At 41.1% G+C, this 24,664-nt stretch overlaps 1 protein-coding gene across 2 annotated transcripts; it reads right to left on the bottom strand.

Moving 5' to 3' along the window:
• Window positions 1–1,495: 1,495 nt before the first annotated feature.
• slc35f4 (solute carrier family 35 member F4) lies at window positions 1,496–23,969 on the bottom strand. 2 transcript variants are annotated; one of them, XM_072458083.1, is made up of 7 exons: window positions 23,729–23,969; window positions 4,911–5,211; window positions 4,259–4,478; window positions 3,413–3,538; window positions 2,954–3,146; window positions 2,738–2,827; window positions 1,496–2,075 (listed from the first exon to the last, which is right to left on the bottom strand). In XM_072458083.1, the coding sequence occupies exons 1-7, from the start codon at window positions 23,955–23,957 to the stop codon at window positions 1,834–1,836; spliced, it is 1,401 nt and encodes a 466-aa protein (XP_072314184.1). In that variant the 5' UTR covers window positions 23,958–23,969; the 3' UTR covers window positions 1,496–1,833. The 2 variants fall into 2 exon arrangements, with proteins under 2 accessions (XP_072314184.1, XP_072314185.1); XM_072458084.1 differs by lacking the exon at window positions 23,729–23,969 and adding an exon at window positions 12,294–13,066.
• Between the last annotated feature and the right edge of the window lie 695 nt (window positions 23,970–24,664).

Genomic DNA, 24,664 nt, shown 5'->3' with positions numbered 1-24,664 from the left:
GGAGTGAGTAAAGCTGTGCTGCAGTACTGTACTTTACTGTCTTTACTGTGTGGAGTGAGTAAAGCTGTGCTGCAGTACTGTACTTTACTGTCTTTACTGTGTGGAGTGAGTAAAGCTGTGCTGCAGTACTGTACTTTACTGTCTTTACTGTGTGGAGTGAGTAAAGCTGTGCTGCAGTACTGTACTTTACTGTCTTTACTGTGTGAAGTGAGTAAAGCTGTGCTGCAGTACTGTACTTTACTGTCTTTACTGTGTGGAGTGAGTAAAGCTGTGCTGCAGTACTGTACTTTACTGTCTTTACTGTGTGGAGTGAGTAAAGCTGTGCTGCAGTACTTTACTTTACTGTCTTTACTGTGTGGAGTGAGTAAAGCTGTGCTGCAGTACTGTACTTTACTGTCTTTACTGTGTGGAGTGAGTAAAGCTGTGCTGCAGTACTGTACTTTACTGTCTTTACTGTGTGGAGTGAGTAAAGCTGTGCTGCAGTACTGTACTTTACTGTCTTTACTGTGTGGAGTGAGTAAAGCTGTGCTGCAGTACTGTACTTTACTGTCTTTACTGTGTGGAGTGAGTAAAGCTGTGCTGCTGTACTGTACTTTACTGTCTTTACTGTGTGGAGTGAGTAAAGCTGTGCTGCAGTACTGTACTTTACTGTCTTTACTGTGTGGAGTGAGTAAAGCTGTGCTGTAGTACTTTACTGTATTTACTGTGTGGAGTGAGTAAAGCTGTGCTGCAGTACTGTACTTTACTGTCTTTACTGTGTGGAGTGAGTAAAGCTGTGCTGTAGTACTTTACTGTGTGGGTGTAGGCTTAAAGTAGCTTCTGACCTTCTGTCTGGACTGCAGTGTCCTGTTAACTGTTGCTAACACTGCAGTAATGCAAGCAGGCTACTACAAATGTTTGGGACAGTGTTTTTCTTGTGGCCTACAATGGTCATGACACTTTCCCTAAATTATGTGGGTGTGCTGCAGTCTGTTTGTACTGTACCTTAGTTTTATGATGTAAAATAAATGTTGCTACAATCCCAAACTTTTGGAATGCAAAATGCCAACACGGTAGAAGTTATTAGTTATAATATTCTTATCACTGTCGCTCAGCCTGTCTGACATAAAGGCTGTCTGTTTCCCGCCGCATGTTTTCAAATGCTAAATGCTGTGGTGGGTGTTAAACTCAGACTTGAGCAGTGCCTTTACCAGACAGCACAGAGTGCTAGAAACCAGTCACACTATTGGACTCATTTCCACTTAAGCACCGTGTTATGCAACACTAGAAAGTCATTTTAACAAGTGCCTGCACCAACACTGAGCCCAGCAGTAGAAACACGTCCCAGGGGCCTGGAGTCTGCCAGCAGAGTCAGTCTGGGGCCGTGCATTCTAATGCAGTGATCACATACTATTGCAGCCACCTTCATTAATTCTGAACCTTTTTTGGCTACTAATATCACATCAGTTTATAAAGCAAGTCAAATGCTAATATTAATGATAAATGTCTTAAAATATTGTTATATTTTAAAGCTTTTATTATAAACCCCGTAGAGCCAGTCCGTTACATAGACTATCATGTCCTTCCTAAACTACTCAATAAGACTTTGAATCACTGCTCTTTAAAGAATACTGTTAGACTGGGCCAAACTGGCCCTGCATTGTTATATTCACAGAATACAGTCTGCCGAGCAGGTCGACTCATGAAAGATGGTTCAATATCAGAATGTAAAGCTCTCCTCCCTTGGCTCTTCAGTCTGTGGATCAGATGGTGTTCATCACAGGACTGTGTCCTCCACAGAAGGTTCATGAGACTGTTCTAAGCACAGGAGCTGTTTGAACATAGAGGTCCTGCTCATGCCAAGGGGATGGACACCACCCCATTGGCCCGACTCCTGCTCCGGCCGTTCACACTGGAGTCGGTCAGCTCCTCTCCGTGCTCCTCAGACTTCTTGTCTGCGAGGTTGGCCAGGAAGCGCAGTGTGACTGAGTCCCACTCTTCAGGCAGCAGCAGCAGCAGGAAGCCCAGGCAGATGATGCAGGTGGCAGCCAGGCGCACCACACTGAAGATCACCTCGTGTTTCAACACGTCCACGGCTGGAAGGACAGAGAGGCAGAAGCAGATTCATTACACTAAGTAAGAGAAACCACAGGACATCAGGCCAAGAGGATGAGACACAAACACGGATTATAATCCTCCACTTTATCCTGTGTGTCTTTGCACCTCAGGCCTGCACTAGTGTGACCTTCATGTGCTCCACCATGGTAAAAAAAGAGATGCAGGCATTTAGAGTCGCCGTGGCAACCTGATCCTCCCTCAGTGAGAGAGAGCAGGGATACCGAGGCACGCTGGTGATTGAGTTTCCTCTGTCGGAGGGGCAGACCTGCTGCGTAATGACTTTATCATTGGCCCCAAGTGCTGACCACACTGGACACAACCACACTCTCTCACCATTTGCTCTTCTTCTTGTAGCTCTTGTACCTCTGAGCTCAGCCTGTGCCCCTCCCCATCATCACGGCCCATTCAACTACATTCTCCAAGTCTGACTGCAAAGACAAAGGAGGCCCCTTTGGAAATGCACAATCTTTTATGGGTTGCGATGACTCAACTACACACTTATAAATGAATGGTTTGGTAAGTCTCTTATGGCGCGAGATTGATCTGTTTACTAAAGAAATCTTTCTGACCAAATATACTTCCCTCTTGCAGAGTTCAGGAAACTGACTGTTAACTGTATTGCTGAAGTGATAGACATTACCTGCATTCCCAGGCACACTGAGTAGAGTCCCTATGGAGATGAGAATGGGGTACGTGAGCACTACGCCAACATGCACCAGGATGTTAAACACTGCAGACAGAAGAGTCAGAATTACATTGGAAAATCAACTTGTAAAGATCAATTTAGTTTAATTTGTTGTGGATTTCAACATATCATCATGTATAGAGTACATTCTCCCCTCTCGTGTGTCTTTACCGAGCCAGAGTCCGGCCAGTCCACAGAGGTATCCCCAGGGCAGGGAGGAGAGCGACCCCCAGTGCTCCACCCGGGTCAGGTACAGGATCAGGGGCACACAGGAGATGAAGAGCAGGTTAAACATGCCCATGGTGGAGAGGAAGTGAGCTACCTCGCCCAAGTTTGCACTGCCCAGGAACATCTTAAACAGCACCTGCCGAACAGACAATACACTTATGTATGTGGAGTGTCGTCACAGCAAAATGAAATGAACGTTGACACATAAAAATGCCAAATATATGGTATGCATGAACTATTTCTTTATGAAGTGACTCTAAAAAACGTTTGTCATGTCAAGTTCATTAGGTACAGTAGAAAAAGGAATATTGAAATTGTAAAAATACTAAGCAAATTGTACTAAAAAAAAGGCAAATATTGAATTGAAAATGAAAGAAAGCCATGTTTGCAGTGTAGACTAACTTTGTAGAGAGCAGATGTGGATGCAGAGCCCACCGCCAACGCCACGCCCACAAAGGAGTCTCCATGGAAACCGTCGGCATAGGCCATCATGACAATCCCGGTTATGGCCATAATCGCAGCCACAATCTACAGGTGCAGGGAGGGGACAGTTAGCTCACATATAGCACGCGTGTACACTGCACTATCACCGCAATTCAGTTTGTTTCAAGGTATTTGTGCTTTCAATATAATTCTAACCAAAAAATGATGTTGGCTTGAAAAATATGTAACATAACTTTTTTATTCTTGTACTAAAGTAAATTTGTCTTGCCACAGTGCATGTATTTGTCAAACCCTCTGTGCTCTCTTGAACTCTTTCTGTTTTTCATGTTTTTAAGACAATAACGGCACATAATGTCAAATCAGAACAAAATAGATGATATTGAAACCCAATAATTTGCTTTGGATCAACATAAAATAATGAATGGAAACTGGTGACATAATATAGTTGTGTAAAGTCCATTATTTTTTCCTTAAATAGATTTTTTGCCCATAGATTTTATTTGACAGGAAAGCGCAGCGTGAAACGAGGAAGAGATCGGGGATGGACACGCAGCAAACTGTCAAGATCTGGACTGTAACTACCGGCGCTGCGGCCTGCTCCACATTGCAGGCATATGTGCTTTCCACTCCACCACGAGCGGCACTAAAGTCAGCATTTGAGTGCTTTACCTGGTTCATGCAGTATTTTTTTTATTTTACCTTATTTTTCAGGAAATTAGATAAATATAAATGGAAACAACTCCAAAACCTAGTGCAACAAACGTATATTTCATTATTCATAAAACGTGAAAACAAGCCACAGACCCGCACTCCCATGAAGCGGTCTTTGAGCACGATCCAGGACAGCAGGAAGACGAAGGCCTTGTGGCAGCAGTACAGCGCAGACACGTCGGTGGCAGTGAGCTTCTTCAGGGCCAGCAGGTACAGGTAGTTTGTCAGAGTCCACAGGATGGAGAAGGGGGCGCTCCGCTTCACAAACTGCTTCAGGGTCATGCCATCCTCTCCAAACAGCTTACTGCACTCTCTAGACAGGCAAACGTTGTATCAAAAAACTGCAGTTTCCCTTTTAAAAAGTTTAAAGGTAGAAAAGGTTTCAACGGATTCATTAGACTAAGTAAGAATCCCATCTGGGCACTGCAGAAGTCATTTTCAATCTGAAGGTACTGGTCTGAGAAGTTAGAATTTATACTGCCTTGAGCTAGATTAGTTCTGCGGAAAGGGAGTCGTTTTATTTTAACGTTTAACTGCTCTGAACGTTTACTGTACTCCGAGAGTGCACATGCACAGCACCACTACAGCACCTAGTGGACAGTACAGGAACAACATGTCCTCTGCAAGTTTCAGAATGACAGCATTTTCACAAAGTGCACTCACACAAAAACTCACACAAAAACAGTGTACGGAGTCATGATGAAATAAATGTATGAATCGTGTGTGCTGTAAATGGTCTCCTCACCTGAATTTCTGAATGGGCGTCTGCTTGTCCCTGGTAGTGAGCACGTGCACAGAGTAGTAGATGGGGAAGAAGAGGATGTTCCAGTTGCTGCTGAACCAGGAGATGAAGAAGGGGCAGGAGAAGGAGTGGAAGGTGAGCTTGATGACCTGCGTGGTGCCCACCCAGGAGGAGGAGATACAGAGCACCACCAGGAGCCCGCCCAGCACCTTCAGCAGAGTGATGGTGCATGTGTGGTAAGAGCGGCTCTCTTCACTGGCCTCACTGCCCAGAGCGTCTGCTTGGCACTCGGAGCCATCCTCTCCTGGGGACACCACACAACAACATACTGACACTTTCAACATGCTAGTTCAAACTATTATTCAAACTATTATTTTTGAGATTTTGAATATTGTAGTAGGCCCTTTTGTTTGCCACTAAAATAATATCTGGAATTGACTTCGTCCAGAGCATGATTTATACTTTGTGCCACCACCACAACCTCTACAACTACCACTGTCACAATCTGTGAGCCCAGCCTTTTTACTTTCAATTCAATTCCAATTGATTCCAGATCAATGCAGGGTATTTTCTTTCCAAACTTTTACTTATACCATTATAACTTATTAAGGCAGCATTTATAATTCTATTAAAAATATTCTATTCAAACTACTACTACTACCACAACCACTATAGTGGTTATAGTCAAGGTACTTGACTATAACCAACAACAACGTCTACTACTACCACTACTACTACCACTATCACTAGTACTACCACTAACACTACCACTACTACTACTCCAATACTATTTGCAAGTGGTATTAAGCAAATATTGACATATTGACATTTAATCAAATCTTTTTTTCACTGAGATCAAAACTAAAACATGTTGATCTCTTTGTTCCTTCATTCTAAAAGCCCTTCACATATCTTCATTACCCATCAGCCCCTGATGCCTCATGATGCCGTCCTAGTGAACGGCCCCTACATGGAAACCCTACTCCCAGAGCCTGCGTAAACCTAACCACATGACATTCTGCAGAAGTCAGGCCAACCTTGGACTCTCCACAGCAGCGTGAGCAGCCACAGACACATACAGACAGCTACAGACACATACAGACAGCTACAGACACATACAGCTACAGACACATACAGACAGCTACAGACACATACAGACAGCTACAGACACATACAGACAGCTACAGACACATACAGACAGCTACAGACACATACAGCTACAGACAGCTACAGACACAGACAGCTACAGACACATACAGCTACAGACACATACAGACAGCTACAGACACATACAGCTACAGACACATACAGAGAGATACAGACACATACAGCTACAGACAGCTACAGACACATACAGAGAGATACAGAGAGTTTTAGAGTGACACTGATACATACAGACAAATACACACACACACACACACACACACAATCACACACACACACACACATACACACGTATACACACATACAGACACATACACACATACAGACACACACACACACACACACACATACACACACATACACACACATACACACGTATACACACATACAGACACATACACACATACAGACACACACACACACACACACACATACACACACATACACACATACACACACATACACACAGATACACACAGATACACACACATACACACAGATACAGACACATACACACAGATACAGACACATACACACAGATACACACAGATACAGACACATACAGACACATACACACAGATACAGACACATACACACAGATACAGACGCATACAGACACATACACACATATACAGACGCATACAGACACATACACACATATACACACACAGATACAGACACATACACACAGATACACACACATACACACAGATACAGACGCATACAGACACATACACACATATACACACACAGATACAGACACATACACACATATACACACACAGATACAGACACATACACACACATACACACAGATACAGACACATACAGACACATACACACATATACACACACAGATACAGACACATACACACACATACACACAGATACAGACACATACAGACACATACACACATATACACACACAGATACAGACACATACACACACATACACACAGATACAGACACATACAGACACATACACACATATACACACACAGATACAGACACATACACACATATACACACACAGATACAGACACATACACACAGATACACACACAGATACAGACACATACACACAGATACAGACGCATACAGACACATACACACATATACAGACGCATACAGACACATACACACATATACACACACAGATACAGACACATACACACAGATACACACACATACACACAGATACAGACGCATACAGACACATACACACATATACACACACAGATACAGACACATACACACACATACACACAGATACAGACACATACAGACACATACACACATATACACACACAGATACAGACACATACACACAGATACACACACATACACACAGATACAGACACATACAGACACATACACACATATACACACAGAGATACACACACATACACACATATACACACACAGATACAGACACATACACACAGATACACACACATACACACAGATACAGACACATACAGACACATACACACATATACACACACAGATACACACACATACACACATATACACACACAGATACAGACACATACACACATATACACACACAGATACAGACACATACACACAGATACACACACATACACACAGATACAGACACATACAGACACATACACACATATACACACACAGATACACACACATACACACATATACACACACAGATACAGACACATACACACATATACACACACAGATACACACACATACACACATATACACACACAGATACAGACACATACACACATATACACACACAGATACACACACATACACACATATACACACACAGATACAGACACATACACACATATACACACACAGATACAGACACATACACACATATACACACACAGATACACACACATACACACAGATACAGACACATACAGACACTGGCCCAATGCCTCACTGCACCGTCAGACTAACGTGACAGGCTCTGGAGTTCTCATCATTCAAGTACTATAGCCGTGGGCGGGAGAGAGAGAGAGAGAGAGAGAGAGAGAGAGAGAGAGAGAGAGAGAGAGAGAGAGAGAGAGAGAGAGAGAGAGAGAGATGGAAATAAAGAGAGAAAAGGGGCGAGGGAGAGAAAGAAAGATTATTGATGGATAAGAAGGAGAGAGCGAGAAAGACGGAGAGGGATACAGAGAGAGAGAGAGATGAGAGATGAGAAAAGTGAGAAGGGGGGAGCGAAATATGGATGAGGAGGGAGGGGAGATAGAGAGAGGGATGAGGCTGGAAACATGTGGGGAGAGCGATGAGGACAGGGATGAGGATGGGGAGATGAGGAGAGAGAGAGAGATTGAGTGATGAGGAGGGAGAGAGAAGGATGAAGAGAGAGGGAAAGAGCGGGATGGAAGGAAGTAGTTACATTAGATTCTTCACCTCTCCAAAGTCTTATCACTTTACACCAGGCTAGGAATAAGAGAGGACGCGTGCTGCCTCTGCTAACTCATCGCCTTTGCAGTGTGTGCGCGGCTGCTAAGCATGCGGCGTAGTGCGAGCAGCTCCGGAGAGTGAATGAACAGAATGAATCATATCAGTTATCTGCAGAACAGCACGCCGTGGGACAAGATGGCTTTGGGAACGTTCTGCTGACAGGGAATTCTGAGGGAAAGTTTGTGGAATCGCGCCACGTGGAACCGCATCGAGAAACGGTGATAGGGGTGGAACAGTGTTGGCCTCGTGAGGTTGTTATGGATCTCCTGGGAGTTATGTCGCACAGGGAACTACGTTAACCATGATGCTTTGCTCCGTTTCAATGCGGTTAACGTTTCTCTTTTTATTCAGTTTTGGCAAGTCATTCATCGTTGCCAATACAATGAGTTGACATCGATATAAAACTTGAAATTGACATTAAAAGTGTGGGATTAACATGCAAAATAATAGTTTATGATGAAAGGTATTTAAAAGGGCTGATTAGAACTGTAAATAAAAGAAACTTGTTGTGGAATTTGTACATTATTTCAACCACAACCAAGACAATTGTACATTTTAGCACATTTCTGAAAATATATACTGTATATTATCGTCAGAATAATAATGCAAAATGATGATGATTCTTTTTTGTCATTTCTTTGTCAAGTTTGAAAATAATGACTGCGACAATAAAAGAAATACCATGAGATTTGGCTTTTCTTTCCAGTGCCACTGAGCAGCAGCAGCAGTAGTTTTAAATGTGTTTAACTGATCAGGCAGAACTAAATGTCCCCATGAAGAAGCCCCAAAAATCTACTCTTAAATGAAACAGCGAATTTGCAATCTCAACCCTAATGAAGCACCTTTAAAACCAATGTTATGAAATGGAATAAAAGTCAAACCGTTGCACAGTTCCTTTTCCCAGTTGTATAGTGACAGTATAATGTTGTAGTAGGATTAAGAACAGGACAAATAGTACTCTCACAGCTTAGACGGACAGACATAGAGCCAAATAGTCCCAGGCTGAGATGATTGTAAACACAAATATGATTTCAAGAGTGTTATCATGTCATCAGCTAAACACTGCATCCACCATAAGACTGCAGCCACGGCAACATTAAACACTAACTTAATAAAGAGCTTTTTAGCACGTGGTTATGGTCAGCGATGATTGTCTTCTGCATTAAATCCATCCAAAACACAACATTCTGCAACTTGTCAGGAGCAAAGGTTAGGTTGATGGCAAAAGAGAACAAACACAGGAAGAACATGCAAACTACACACAGACTGAGACTTTTGCCACTTACAAACTCTATGTTGGGAGCATTTAGAGCGGACAGTGAAGCCAACACGCTGAAAAGTTTCCCCTCCAGATTATCCTCGTAATTACACTCTGTCACGGCGAGAATCCTGCGTCACTTTAATGAGTTTAAAGTGCTTTCAGACTGTAAATCTTCACAAAGGCGTCTCTTATTTGTACGCTGGTGCCGCATCTGCCCACCACGTCACCCAGCGGTTTGTGGATTGTGGATCTGAGCGCCGATTTGTCTTTCTCGCTCCACAGTTTGAGCTGGTGCCAACATGCAGTAATATTATAAAGCCACTATTCCCTATGCGGCCTCGTAAAGCAAATCCTCCAGCCAAAACACGCAGGGAAATTGCTGACTAATAAAAGGCTGCAGAGGTAATGATAAACCCTATAAAGCAGACACTACTGTAGTACTACTACAAGTACTCGGTGATGGGACAAATACTATGGATAAAGAATACTAAATACCTGTATTCAATATGTTTTGGACTTTATTTGACTTTAGAATTTTTAATACCGTGCAGTTTGAAGTCTAAATGTGTAAACAAGTACCAACATTGTATTCCTTTAATTTAAGTAACTGTATTTAGAATACACACTTTGCTGCTCCCACTACTACTGCTACTACTACTACTACTACTACTACTACTACTACTACTACTACTACTACTACTACTGCTACTACTACTACTACTACTACTACTACTACTACTACTACTACTACTACTGCTACTACTACTACTACTACTACTACTACTACTACTACTACTACTACTACTACTGCTACTACTACTACTACTACTACTACTACTACTACTACTACTACTGCTACTACTACTACTACTAACTACTACTACTACTACTACTACTACTACTACTACTACTACTACTACTACTACTGCTACTACTACTACTACTACTACTGCTACTACTACTACTACTAACTACTACTACTACTACTACTACTACTACTACTACTGCTACTACTACTACTACTAACTACTACTACTACTACTACTACTACTACTACTACTACTACTACTACTACTACTACTACTACTGCTACTACTACTACTACTAACTACTACTACTACTACTACTACTACTACTACTACTACTGATGAATATGGTAATTACAAAGCTGCAGAGTAAATAATAAAGCCTATGCAAGACTACTTTAACTATTACTAATACGTGTGTTGTTCATTCATAATCCTCACACATTCATACTAGGGCTGCACTTAAGTCATTTAATCGATTAATCGGTCCATGTTGTCTATACCAACATGTTTATTTGTCGACGAAGTCATTCGTTGGGATTAAAAGGATTTTTACGGCTCACGTCAGAAAGGAGACGGCTTGAAATGAGCTGGAATAAGATTTATAAGTGAATTGTGAGTTTAATCTGCCCATTTACAGACAAATACACATTACGCTAGTAGTTCTCTGTGCAAATACATGTAATTGTGTGAACTCCAGCAATCTTTTGGTAGTGTCTGTGCAGTTTGGGTCGGATCCAGAGTCAGTTCATAGAGATGAATTGATGTACAAAACACACTTGTCCTAATTCACACAGGCAAGATGAGTGATGTGTCAGGACTTGAACCTGCAGCCGCTGTAGGCAAACAACTGAGCTACTGCCTCAAACTGACAACTTAAATATTCAAGCTGTGTTCAAAGTAACCGAAGTATAGATTCCCATTAACCCCAACAAATCTTGATGCACATTAAGTAGTGTTTGTGTGTGTATGTATTCCAGTACTTCAGACAGATTACAGTGTCAGTCAGGGCTGGCTCCATAAAACGGGCGTAATTAAATAAGACAGTGTGTTGTGGTTTGATTTTCACCACCAAAATTGACTCATTTATGAGAAAAAAGTCAGGGCAAAAAGTTAATAACGTGTAAAAACCAGTGATCTTTGTCATTTTGTAGCCGAGTAAAATTATGGCAAATACTGTGACCGATAACAATGAGTTTTGTTTAAAAATGCGTTGACTATTAAAAAGAATTTCACCTTAGCATGGATCTTTTCGGGATTTCCTTGCTCTATGTTTGCTTGAACTGATTCAAATATTATGAATATTTGATTAAAGAACAGCCATTTTTGCAGAAGAATCACATCTTAAAACTCAAACTAGCCTTTCTTTAACACGGTTGTCAAATGTGTGAAATAAGCAGCACTATATATGTCTGACAAATGATTGTTATTAGAATCAATACCTTTTGATATCTGTCTGTATCCATATATTGATATTTGGTATCACTAACAAGCCCCACTGTAAAAATAATGACCTAAAACTAAAATGAGTTTGAATGTTATCCTTTGAGTCAATTTCTCATCATTTATTTTAGATATTTTTAAAGTGGAATATGACTTTTCCATAATCAAAACCACAAAACATTCCCCTCTCATTTCAGGCATGTTCCCGGTGCCCTGGCATGACCCAAGGAGAAGTGCAGATTGGGGCCTTACCTTCGGAGACAGGGCAGGTGAGGACTTGGGTGCTGTAGGAGCCGAGAGGAGCCACCCGGGCTGAGTGCTTCTTCATCCTCCTTGGGGGGGACGACACGCTGTCCTGTCCCGGGGCGAGTGTGGGGCGAGTAGTGCACTGTCAGCAGCTGCCCTCTCTGTGAGCTTCAGGGCGCATCCTCGGCTCCTCGCTGCTCCCGCTCTTGTCTACTCCTCTTTTGTTTTTTTCCCACTGGAGGTAAAGTTAAAGATTTCCTTAACACTTATTGATTCTTGGTTTTCGATGATCTGGCCTTGTTGTTTCTGCTCGGTGAAGTTAGACGTGTCGTACAAAGTGCTCTGGTTGTCCCTCTTCCTCTGCGACCCGGTTCTCTTTGCTCACTGGTTCTTCTCATTTGAGTTCCGTACGATCCGACAGCAGAACCTCCCGGAAAGAGCGAGTGCACGTTAAAAAAATCACTTGTTCCCTCGTCTCCTGCCCTGTCTCCTCTCTCGTTTTCCTCTCCTCTTGCTCGCTCCACAAATCAGCAGCTTTGTTTGGAAGGTAACCAAGCAGCCCATGCTAATTATGCTGCGCTTGCTTCTCCTCCACCTCCTCCTCCTCTTCTTCTTCCTCTCTTTCACCTGACCACTCTCTCTCTCTCTCTCTCTCTGACTGTCTCTTCTTTCCCTGCTCCAGAGCGCTCTTCAACACTTGTTCAAAATCAAATATTAATTCAGCCCCAGTAAACAAATCTAATGTAATAATAATTGAATAACAGCTTTAGACCATTCAAGTGTATCAACATCCTGCAGTGAAGTAAACAAGGCCATTATCTATACATGTGTGTAAAGTTGGTGATGCCATCTCCATGGAGACAAGCAGAAAAGTTCCATAGTGTACCTTTAACTTGTTGACAGATAAGATATTCCTTTATTGTCCCACATGGGGAAATTTCATTGGTGCAACGCAGGTAGATACAGAGGTAGATACAGAAGAAAAGAACAGATCACTTAGGAAGTTTGAAAAACACTTTCAGTAGAAGATCTCCTATAAACAAAAACTCCCATAGACAAATAAATAAATACATAAATACTATTGCATGTGATCCCGACAGTAATTGCGCATGAATATGTGTCACGGCGGCACATAGATTGCACATGAATTTCACAGTATACATATGACGGAATTGCACATCAGTATTAGGTTAGGTCAGTATTGCGAGTGTTCAGGACTAACAGTGTTTGTTATAAAGTCTGACAGCAGCAGGAAGGAAAGACCTACGAAACCTACGAAACCTTGGCATGGTTGCATTGGAAAAGGGTGTAATGTGGCCACACCACTGCCTCAGGAGCCTCTGAGGGCTCTTTGCACAAAAAAATACTGTATTTTCCGGACTATAAGTCACATTTTTTCATAGTTTATGAATAAATACTTATATTTGTACTTATATACTTATACTCCGGAGTGACTTATACGTGATATTATTAGTTATTTTCACACTTGTAACCGCATTTCATCCTCCAGTGCAACTTATATATGTTTTTTTCTTCTCTATTATGCATTTTTTGGCTGGTGTGACTTATACTCCGGTCCAGAAAATACGGTAAATAGAAATACTTCAGTAAAAATAATATTTACCGTAGGTTTTGTGTTAGTACCAAAAGGTGAAATAGAGAAACAACAAAACAGTGTCCAATATTTAAGGTACTTGGTAAAATAAATATATATATATATATATATATATATATATATATATATATATATTTACCATAGTGATCTATTAACACAAAAACAACCCAATATGATCATAAAACGGACATGACACAAAATGATGAGTTTTTGTTAACTTTGAACCACTGTGAAAACTGCTTAAAACTGCCAAAAAGCATTGATCCTTCATCCACACCAAGTCAACACTTTCGCAATTCCATTAAATCTGCCACTTGACACTGACATTATTCCAGAAAAAAATGCATTTTTGGCCACAAAGCAATAAAGCCACATCCTGTCCACCTCTCTTTTGTTTGCAATCACAAATAACTGGCACCTCCGCTTATCTTAATGCCCATTTTGACATTAAATATTTAACACTCCCAGCCTTTCTACATCCATAAAACATCTCCATCATTTTTGATAAAAGACGATCGAAAACGGCCGGGGATGGAGGCCTCATCACGGTCGTCTCTGGGGGATTTCTGTGGTCCGGAATTTCCATTTTAGGATCGCCCTTTGCCGCTCTTCCTGTGTACATTTAAACATAATGCAATCTCACTCGTATCGATGCCTCACGCTTTGGCATCACATAATATTAGCTCAGAAATAACCATAGCGACGGTCTTGACAGTGCATTGCTCAGCTAGTTAGTTAAAAATACAGTGTTTTGCTTTAGGCCCCTTGCGCTCTCCCGCTCTCTTTCTCCAGCTAAACTTCTGGCATGACTTTAGACAGCATGTTAGATCAGAGTGTGTCTCAGTCGCACTCAGAAACACTCGTATTGTTTGGGTGTGTTCGGAAACAGTGAAGATTCGACCCACTTACGTACCCGATCCCATGGCTTTAAGTGGATTGGTTTGATGTCGGTTTTAAAATAGGCCAAAGGAAGTTCATCGGAGGAGATGTTGTAGTGCTAGTAGTCATTGTTTGGATTATACTTTCAAAATAGTGGATCCGGAGAGCCAACAGTGAGACAGGGTGGATGCCGAACCATGGAGTCAGCAGCACATATACTCCTCACTCACATTAAGCACTTTCAAGGTGCACTAAGTTAATATAAGCAGCAGTGGCTAAAGCACCGGTAAGTACAAGTAAGAATACCGGTACAAAATATGACCACATATTACAGTAATCATCATTACATCTAATAAATTATTATCTATTGGGGAAACTGCTAAGCAAGAGCAACTGTAACTTTTGACATAACAACAAATCATTCTTTTTTTCAAAAGATAGACACCACAAAAATTAGAAAAACTAAATCAGAATCAGGATGCCTCTTTTATCATCGCACAAACTGCACAACAAAATGTTAAATCTGATGGGACGGTGCGAGAAACACAAATGGTCAAAACATCTATCATCAGTTTTGCCAATATAAAGCTTTTGTCACAGTGAGAAGTAACCAAACCTTAACGTAAATGTTACACTGTTTGAATATACAATTTCACACTCAAAATATATTACTCGAGGAGGATGGAAAGTAACTGTGAAGTACCACACTATTATGAACATGGATCATAAAAGCTTTAGTGTTTCAATACAAAAAGAGGCGATACTTGTCAGGAAAGACAAAACAGAAATGAGGGTGCGATCATCCACCCAATCACAACTCCATCCTCAGGCCTAAACCAAAACAGAGAACACAATAGTGCTTATTGGAGAATGCTAATACGAGTTAGATGGCCCATTAGGGACAGGAATCTGTATGCTAATGCTAAGATAGACTTTATGAATCCCTCGTGAGAGAAATTCATTTTCTGTCTTTGACCCATTCTTCAACCCGTACAGCTGGGGCAGTCTGTCAGGAGCAGTGAGCTGAGGGCCCGGGGGCCCATCTGCAGATCCTGAGCTTGGCTTGGTCAATACTAACTTAGCTAGAGGATTTAACAACTATACGATGTGCTAGTTTCAGTGTAGTTAGCTAGTTAGGCAGGCTTATTCTGACTTTATTCTGTGATTTAGACCTCTTCAAACATGTTCTCACTTCATCACTTCATATTTCAGTCTTCTCTTAAATGTTACTGCTCCTGGACTTGTTTACAGTGTGCACTCTGAACAGAATTCTACTGAACATATAGCAAATCTAACCACAATTGGATTATTTTTCCCAAAATGGAAAACGGAAAACTGAATTTGCTGTAACTATAGTTAATTAACTGTCATTTTGAACCATAACACCAGATGTGACAGGCACTTATGGCATGAAACGATGCAAGGTGATCCATATAATAAAACAATGCACCCTGAAATGAAAGCCTGCATCTTCTTGTGTCCCTCCATAGCAACAGGGCCCTTCACTGACGCACAGGGCCCATTCAGTCTCTTTGTCATTCAGATGAACCTGTAACTGGGTTTATGGAGCGGTCTCCCTCGCCACACGTCTGAGGACAGAGCGAGAGCAGTAATAAGAGAGACGAGGACCACCTTTGTCTCAAGTGACTCACAAAAACGTATTCTCGGACGCTCAAGTATAAAACATGAGGACATCTTGTGGTAAGAGGGACATACTACATCACAGTATTTGAAAAAGTTACATCGTGCACCTTTAAGACACCTGACATCATGCCAATAATAATCCATGATTAGCCCTAATAATATGAATGATTCAAATGCATGTTATAAAGTTGTTAAGTCATTTGTATTCTTAAAATATATATAAATCATTAAGAATTTCAAGCAAAGTTTATAAATATTGCCACTAACACGCATTGGTTGAAATTAGAGCGGCAACAATTAACAATATTAATTAACAGTCATAGTCGTATTTTGATCATTTGATTATGTTATCTTGACTAAACAGACTCTAAAACACATGGAAAGTATGTTTTAATGGCAAAAAAGATAAACATTTTCCTATTTTCATTCATAATACACTTTATTTGTATATATTCTCTATCTAGAAGCGTTCTATCAGCATGTATTTGGCAGATAGTGAATTTAAAAAGTCTCAGTGTACAATCATTGATTGTTAGTCATTAACTAAAATAACAATCACTGACTAGTTGACTTCTATAATAATAAATGGCAGCCCTAGTTGAAATTGGGCTTTTTTGCCACAAGGGGGCGCTGTTAGCAAACACTTAAAGCTTTGACTCATCAGGGAAAATCTCTGTAATCTGAGTTTTTTTTAAATAAACTAAAACAACTGCTTTTGGATCATCTTTTGCTAATGGGAACACCTCATAGTGTCACGGAAAAGCTCATGCAAATACTACACAGGCTGAAAAAGTACTCACCGTTGTAATACTCAAGTAAAAGTAAAGCTACAGACATATTAAAAGGGTATGTAACAGATACGTAATCCACATTTTTTTTGCAAGGCTACATGTTGTTGCTATGGCGTCGATCTTCAAAGAAACAGCAATCCAAAGCACTTTTACCACTCATTATTACTTTCAAGTCTGTTTGTTTCCATAAATACCCGTTCATAAGTTGTGATTAAGTTGTTTTTTGCTCCAGTATCTTTAGATAAGTTTGGATTTTCAGCTAAATGCAGTGCCTACTTCACGTGAACGATGCCCACAAGTTTGAGGCATAAATAAACTTAAATGTAAATCTCATACTACAGTGCAATGTTATAATCCTTGTGCTGTAAAGAGGTTTTTGTATTTAATTTGCCCTTCATTGCCATATTTAGGCCTGTAAAACATTCAAGTTAGTTCATAGTTTGGATGAATGTGTTTAAAATGTGAACCTCCTGGCCCAGGGTTTGGCTCCGCCGCCGACTCCTCTGAGCCACTGAACATGTCACAATCAGAAAGGATTTATTGTCATCGTCTATGAACAGAATTCACAAACATAGGAACTTGTCTTGGTGCACTCACAGTCTCAGAGTTTAGAATTTACCCTGTGGTTTTCACTTTTATTGGTAGATTATCGCACCTTAACATCTTCTGCCTCAGCCTGCAATTCCCATCGACAGGGGCAAACAAGTCATCACAACATAAAAAAATAAAAAAGGTACAAATATATTTATGTTGAATCCATGTTTACAGTTCTGTGAGAGCATTTTACCTTGACATTTTTCCACTTGCAGCCCTAGTTCACAACACCAGCCTAACGCCTGTAGCCTCAGAGGAAACCATGAAGAGAACTAGAATAGCAATGATCTAGTTCTATTTCAAACCTAGTTTAGCCTTAATTAAAACCTAGAATAGTATTTTTTTACCTAGTGTAGATCTGGTGATATTCTGTCTTTACTTGGTGTGAAAAGTTTGGGAACCACAGCGTTAGTGTTTAGATCAGTGATTATTATACACATGTAAATATTGCCACTAACACCACCATTTTAATAAATACACTTTATTTGTATATATTCTCTATTTAGAAGCGTTCAGTCAGCATATTTCAACATTTATTTGGCAGATAGTGTATTTCGAAAGGCTCAGTGTACAACAGTTGTTTATTAGTCAATATTGGGGCCCTAGTTTAAATGTATCTTTCTGCCACTGGGGGGCGCTGTTTACAAGCATTTAACGCTTTGACTCATCGGGGGAAAGTCATTCAGCCACAACATCTCTGTAATCTGACTATTATATTTTCAAAAGGCCGATAACAGCATCTTTCTCTGATGGCAGCAGCTGACAGCACGGTGCAGTGTAAGTGTCCACACAGAACACCTCATATGCAGGTCAGCAGTTCTGTAGCAGCAGAAATATGGTCCCATTATTACAGCTTTTTCCCTCTTTCCCAGGAGCTGCAGCCCAAGAGAAACAGCTCTTTCTCAGTCATTCAGGCACAGCGCATGGCCCGTGCATCAGGACAGTTAAAAATAGCAGCACCAGGAAGTAGGCATGGGAACGGGACAGTCCAAAATACATGCACCAGCTAAATGTAAGTTAGAGAAATTCAGCTGGGCAAAGGCCATGCAACGTGCTGCAGAGTATCAGAGCATCAGAGCATCAGAGCATCAGGTGGGTTCAAGTGTCACAGAAAAGTACATGCAAATACTTGTTACTCAGCTCTGAAGGGGGAGAGGGTCTTACCTGGGTCCCAGACCAGGTAAGAACATATAGTACTATTATAGTTTAGATTTTGCATTCATTAAAGTATAATTTACATACACTAAACAAAAACACCTTTATTTTTGCTCCCATGTTTCAGAATCAGAATCAGAAAAGGTTTATTGCCATTGTCAATGAACAGAATTCACAAACAAAGGAACTTTGCTTTGGTGATGGTGATTTATGAGCTAAACTCCTCTGCTTCTATATCCACTAAAGACCCATCTCTCAAATATTGTTTAAAAATGTGTCAAAATCTGTCTTACTGAGCAATTCATATCAAAATAAAAAATCATCCCACGTCACAGGTGTGACATATCAAGATGCGGATGAGACGCCATGAATATTGCACAGGTGTGCCTAAGGGTGGTCACAATACAATGCCACTCTGAAATGTGCAATCTAGCTTTATTGGGGGGTCTGGAGCGGTCAGAATACCTGTCAGTATCTGCTGTGACCAAAGCTGCTGGACATTGTCTACTTCCACTATTGTGCCACGGCTGCTGCAGCTTCTATCACCACTATTATGTTTATACTCCTCCTAATGATAGTTTGATCTTTTGACCTTTTTTACATTTACTTAACCAGCTTGCTAAGGAAAAGCATTGACCTTTCATTATCCCTCCACCAAGATTGCACTTTTCTATCTTTTACACTAATGTTATGGCTCTTGAAATGTGCTGAGGACACACTTGCTGCTCCTCTGTACTCTAGTACAGAAAGCTACGGCGTTGCTTGCAGTATTGATAGTCACTGATGTATATTCAGGCTTGTGTGCAGCCCTATAAAGACCAGAGACCTTAGAGCTGTGTATATTGTGTTCGCTTGTGTCATGTTTTGACAGCATATTATCCTAACCATACGGTGCATGTATTACAAGCTCATAATATCCCCATGCAGTCTCGCTCACAGGCATCTCGAAGCGTGCGCAGATGGCAAGTGGCAATCTGACAAACTGGCAACGGTGTCCTGCTAAAAAAAGTTTTTTTCCCATAGGCTAGAAATGTTTACTATAGAGAAAGTCAACTGCTTTTGCATAGCTATTTATGGAAACTGATAGTAGTAAAATACTAGACAGAACAAATTAGGACAGGGCGATATGACAATCATATTGATCAATCCAGATTTTTCATTAAATTGTATTTTGTCTTCTTAAAACATATAAAACATACTTTACAACTTCCTGAACCTAAATAGAATAGAATTTAATAAATGGTAAAAATGTCTTCCTTCAAAGTTCCAAACTACTGGGGCTGTCAGCCATTATTCATTTGCCGTTTTGGTCGACCAAAATGTATGTATTACGACTAATTATTTGATTTATAAGGACAACAGTAGAAAGGAAAAGGCATGGAGAGAGCTACCATAAGTTTAATCTAGAAATACAGTTTCTTACTTTTCCTGCCAGGGCATTAACATTTGAATAGGAGTAGAAACTGGCTAAACTTCCAAGAATTTGATGCACTTCAGATGTTTTCCAAGGTCTAAACTCCAGACTTTGCAGAGTTTAAACATGAAAACCCATGAATCAGGATCATTCGTCAACATTATCCCACTATAATGACGTCAGACTTTACAATTTGCTTATTACGACCACTCAAATGTCAATATTAATTTGATTGCGATTAATCTTGGAGTCTTCATTGTGACCGCTCCGAGGAATCCAAAATCCCACCAAATGCAGATGGAGGGATTGAATGTGACAGATGGGATCATATTACTACAAGGGAAAGGGATTGGTTTTCTAAAAGACGGAGCCATTTTGTTTGCCAAGATCAGCACCTGGTTTCCAAATAACATCATAGTAAGCAATAAAACGGGCCCATGTGTCCCAGTGTAATACCTCTTGTTTTATACTACTTCAGATTTGACGAATTCAGCCATGAATAATAAATGTCAGCGGTCCAGAAGCACCAGCCTCTATGGAACTCAAAAATGCACAAGATGAATTGTACTATTACGACTGCTGTAATAACTCAGGAGGAGGACCAGGTCATTTGTCCCAGTGACATGTTTTCTTTTGGGTCTGCCAAGTGGGCTAAGTCTTCAAGAGTGCACTTTATGTGACCATAGTGTCTAGAAATACTACTAATTTAATTCATATTGATAAAATAAAAGATAGAAATCTAAACACATGTGTATACACTGACTCAGAACCACTCACTTTGCTGTGACTGGAGAATAGAAACACTATGAGAGCGTGGGCTTGGGTGGGAATGAAATTGAACAAATACTTAACCTACACCACCTTCCAAATCTGTGACTAGTTTGAGGAAATATATACAATACATATAAATGATAGTTTTACACCAATCACGTAGGTATTTGTGGATAAAACGTTGAAAAATCTGTAAAGAATTATTACTCTCTAAACATTAATTAATAGTGGTTGTCCAGTGTTTGTCATAAATTACAAACAGGAAGTTAAATTATTAACCTAAAAACTGTGTTATTCTGTGACAAAATGTAAATATTTTTTAGTCTTTAAACTTAAACTTATACTTAAAAAATTGTCTACAAAAAGGACTCTTCCTTTCATACCCGTCAGATGTTTCCCATGTCAAGAGTTGAATTAGCGCTCCATCTACTGACTGCAGAGGGAATTACAAAGGGGAGATAAACAAACCTTCAGACTTTCTGCTGGAGCTGCTGGTTGTGTTGACGTGTGGCTAACGCACGTAAACGCTGTGGCGAGCAGTGTGTTTAGACCCTGACATGGAGTTAGACTACATCTAGACTTCTCCAGGCGTGTTATTGGGATTTTGGAGATTTGAATCAAGACGACTTTACATACATTTGGAAAAATTGGAAAAATTAGGCTTAAATTAGACTAGCCAGTTATCCAGTTTCCCTAGCGTGCCAGTGGACTTCTCCATTAAAAACAAATGAGCATTAGACAATTAGAAATGTCTGAATCGCAATTAAAATCTGATTAGTTGTTCAGCCCTAAACTGAACAAATTACTAATACAAGATTTGTTTTGTCCCACAAGCGTCTTATCTTCTTTATTACGGCACTAACAACAACACTGATGTTATTAAAACTTTCGGTTTAAGCTCAATTACATTTCAGAAGCTGGCTGCACTCATTTCATCCAGCTCCACACACAATCCGGCTGTTAATGACAAACAGTCTAAGTGGCACAACATCAGCTTTAGTTTGCTCAAACCACCACTATTCTCAGTCTAAATACATATGTCACAGCAGAAGACCAGGTTTCTAACATTGATTAAAGCTGGCTCTCCTCTCTCCTTGTGCTGAAGACTTTGCATAACGAGCAGCCGGGGTGTGAGCGAGCCGCAGCGACAGGACTAACATATTAAAGGGGAGCTCTGGGGCATCTGAAGGAGAGCAACACAATTAAAAAAGTGAAATTAAGAATGCAGAATTCCACAGAAGAATCTCCAATATGTTCCTCATGTTCACAGCCCTCACTGATTCTGCTGCGTTAGCAAACAGCAGCTCCAGCAATCATAAAGCCACTGACAGAAGGAAATGAGAAGTCCACTTGTGACAGGCACAATGTCCACATGCATCACATGTGACAGTGCGGGGCCCCAGGGATGGAGCGCTTTAATTAAACTCTGTGAATGAGGGCCACAGTGAGAGCACAAGGGCCGAGGCACATGTGACTGTGCATGAAGAAGGAATCAGGAATCAGCTTTGAAAAGAGAGATTTAGGAGCTGCTCGCTGGCGAAGTGGATGGCACATGTGCCAGGCTCTATGTGCCACTTTGACTTGGATTCTGACAATTTGCTGAATGTCCTTCCCTCTCTCATCCCTATTTCAAGCTACACTGCAGGGCAAATAAAGCCTAAACTAATAAAGCCTAGGGGCAAATAAAGCCTAAACTAATAAAGCCTAGGGGCAAATAAAGCCTAAACTAATAAAGCCTAGGGGCAAATAAAGCCTAAACTAATAAAGCCTAGGGGCAAATAAAGCCTAAACTAATAAAGCCTAGGGGCAAATAAAGCCTAAACTAATAAAGCCTAGGGGCAAATAAAGCCTAAACTAATAAAGCCTAGGGGCAAATAAAGCCTAAACTAATAAAGCCTAGGAGCAAATAAAGCCTAAACTAATAAAGCCTAGGAGCAAATAAAGCCTAAACTAATAAAGCCTAGGAGCAAATAAAGCCTAAACTAATAAAGCCTAGGAGCAAATAAAGCCTAAACTAATAAAGCCTAGGGGCAAATAAAGCCTAAACTAATAAAGCCTAGGAGCAAATAAAGCCTAAACTAATAAAGCCTAGGGGCAAATAAAGCCTAAACTAATAAAGCCTAGGGGCAAATAAAGAAAAGAAAAGAGATTGTGGGATTGTCATATATGGACAGAGGAGTACGTGAGAGAGGGATGTCCCAGAGAATAAGCCACACACATCAGGCTTTAGAACCCTGATAAAGCACAATGTGCAGCACCTTCAGCTGTTGTAAAGAATACTCGAGTACCTGAGGCTCTTGTCTTAAACACTGATAAAGCACAATGTGCAGCACCTTCAGCTGTTGTAAAGAATACTCGAGTACCTGAGGCTCTTGTCTTAAACACTGATAAAGCACAATGTGCAGCACCTTCAGCTGTTGTAAAGAATACTCGAGTACCTGAGGCTCTTGTCTTAAACACTGATAAAGCACAATGTGCAGCACCTTCAGCTGTTGTAAAGAATACTCGAGTACCTGAGGCTCTTGTCTCGAGTACCTGAGGCTCACACATTATGCTCCTTTTCAACATGTTCACTCACTTCTGTGGCTGGAGTAGCCCGGGTTGTATCCGTAGTAGCCGGTGATTCTCAGAATCCTGTCCTCGATGTCGTGGACACCATTGGCGGCCACTTTGGAGTCGGTGTCCGCGCAGACTGCGTTCCTTCCCGGGGAAGGCGACGTCTTTCCCGGTAAATGTGTGTTCTTGATGGGCTCCAGGCGGATACAGGGCTGCTCTGCACTCTCCACAACAGCTTCGGAACTTGTCATTGTGAAAGGTAAAGAAAAGAGAGCCAGAAGACTGCATCAACAAGAAGCAACAGGAGCTGAGCGGCACATTCCTCCGGTAAAGCTCCGGACCCAAGGTTACCGCGCTGCACGCGCCTGGCACGCGGCGCACACCAGGGGGCGTGTTATAGTGATGCTGCAGACGTGACCATCACGAGCATCTCTGATTCTATCATTCATTCATTCCCAGACTAAACATATGAATATCGTGTGATGAGGGTCAGGCTGTATTTACATGAACATTTACTCAGACACTACGTGTTTCTGCTCTGAATGAATCCATGAATGAAGCTTCACATCACCTCACATGGCTCAGTAGTGTTTTCCCACAGTCCTCTCACAACTCCACTAAAAAGAAACAATTCTCTAAACATCTTCCACAGTTAGGGCTTGATTTGCCTCTGCACGCTTAACTTCTCTGTGATAAAGAGGTTCTCTCCGCTCTGGTGTATCTGCTGTGTGCAGTTGGCCACATGTCCCGCGCTGGCTCAGACAAACTGCATTGACTGGATCTCCACATGGCAGCAACAAAAACTCTTTTCCAATCCAATAAAAGTAGATGCCGTGTTCCCGCTTGTCTCCGATCCCCCGCTCTTGGTGTGAAATTGATTCCTCGCGTGTGGAGAATGCTCGGCCCTGTTGGCAAAGTGTAGCCCGGCTTTCCCCTGGACCCCCCTGCCCCCCTCCTC

The sequence above is a fragment of the Eucyclogobius newberryi genome, unplaced genomic scaffold, assembly GCF_026437365.1.
Source record: "Eucyclogobius newberryi isolate DKJ021-1_F unplaced genomic scaffold, fEucNew1.0.hap1 SCAF_21, whole genome shotgun sequence".
Lineage (NCBI taxonomy): Eukaryota > Metazoa > Chordata > Actinopteri > Gobiiformes > Gobiidae > Eucyclogobius > Eucyclogobius newberryi.
Note: the sequence above shows the minus strand (reverse complement) of the source record. Positions and strands in the feature narration are given on the sequence as shown.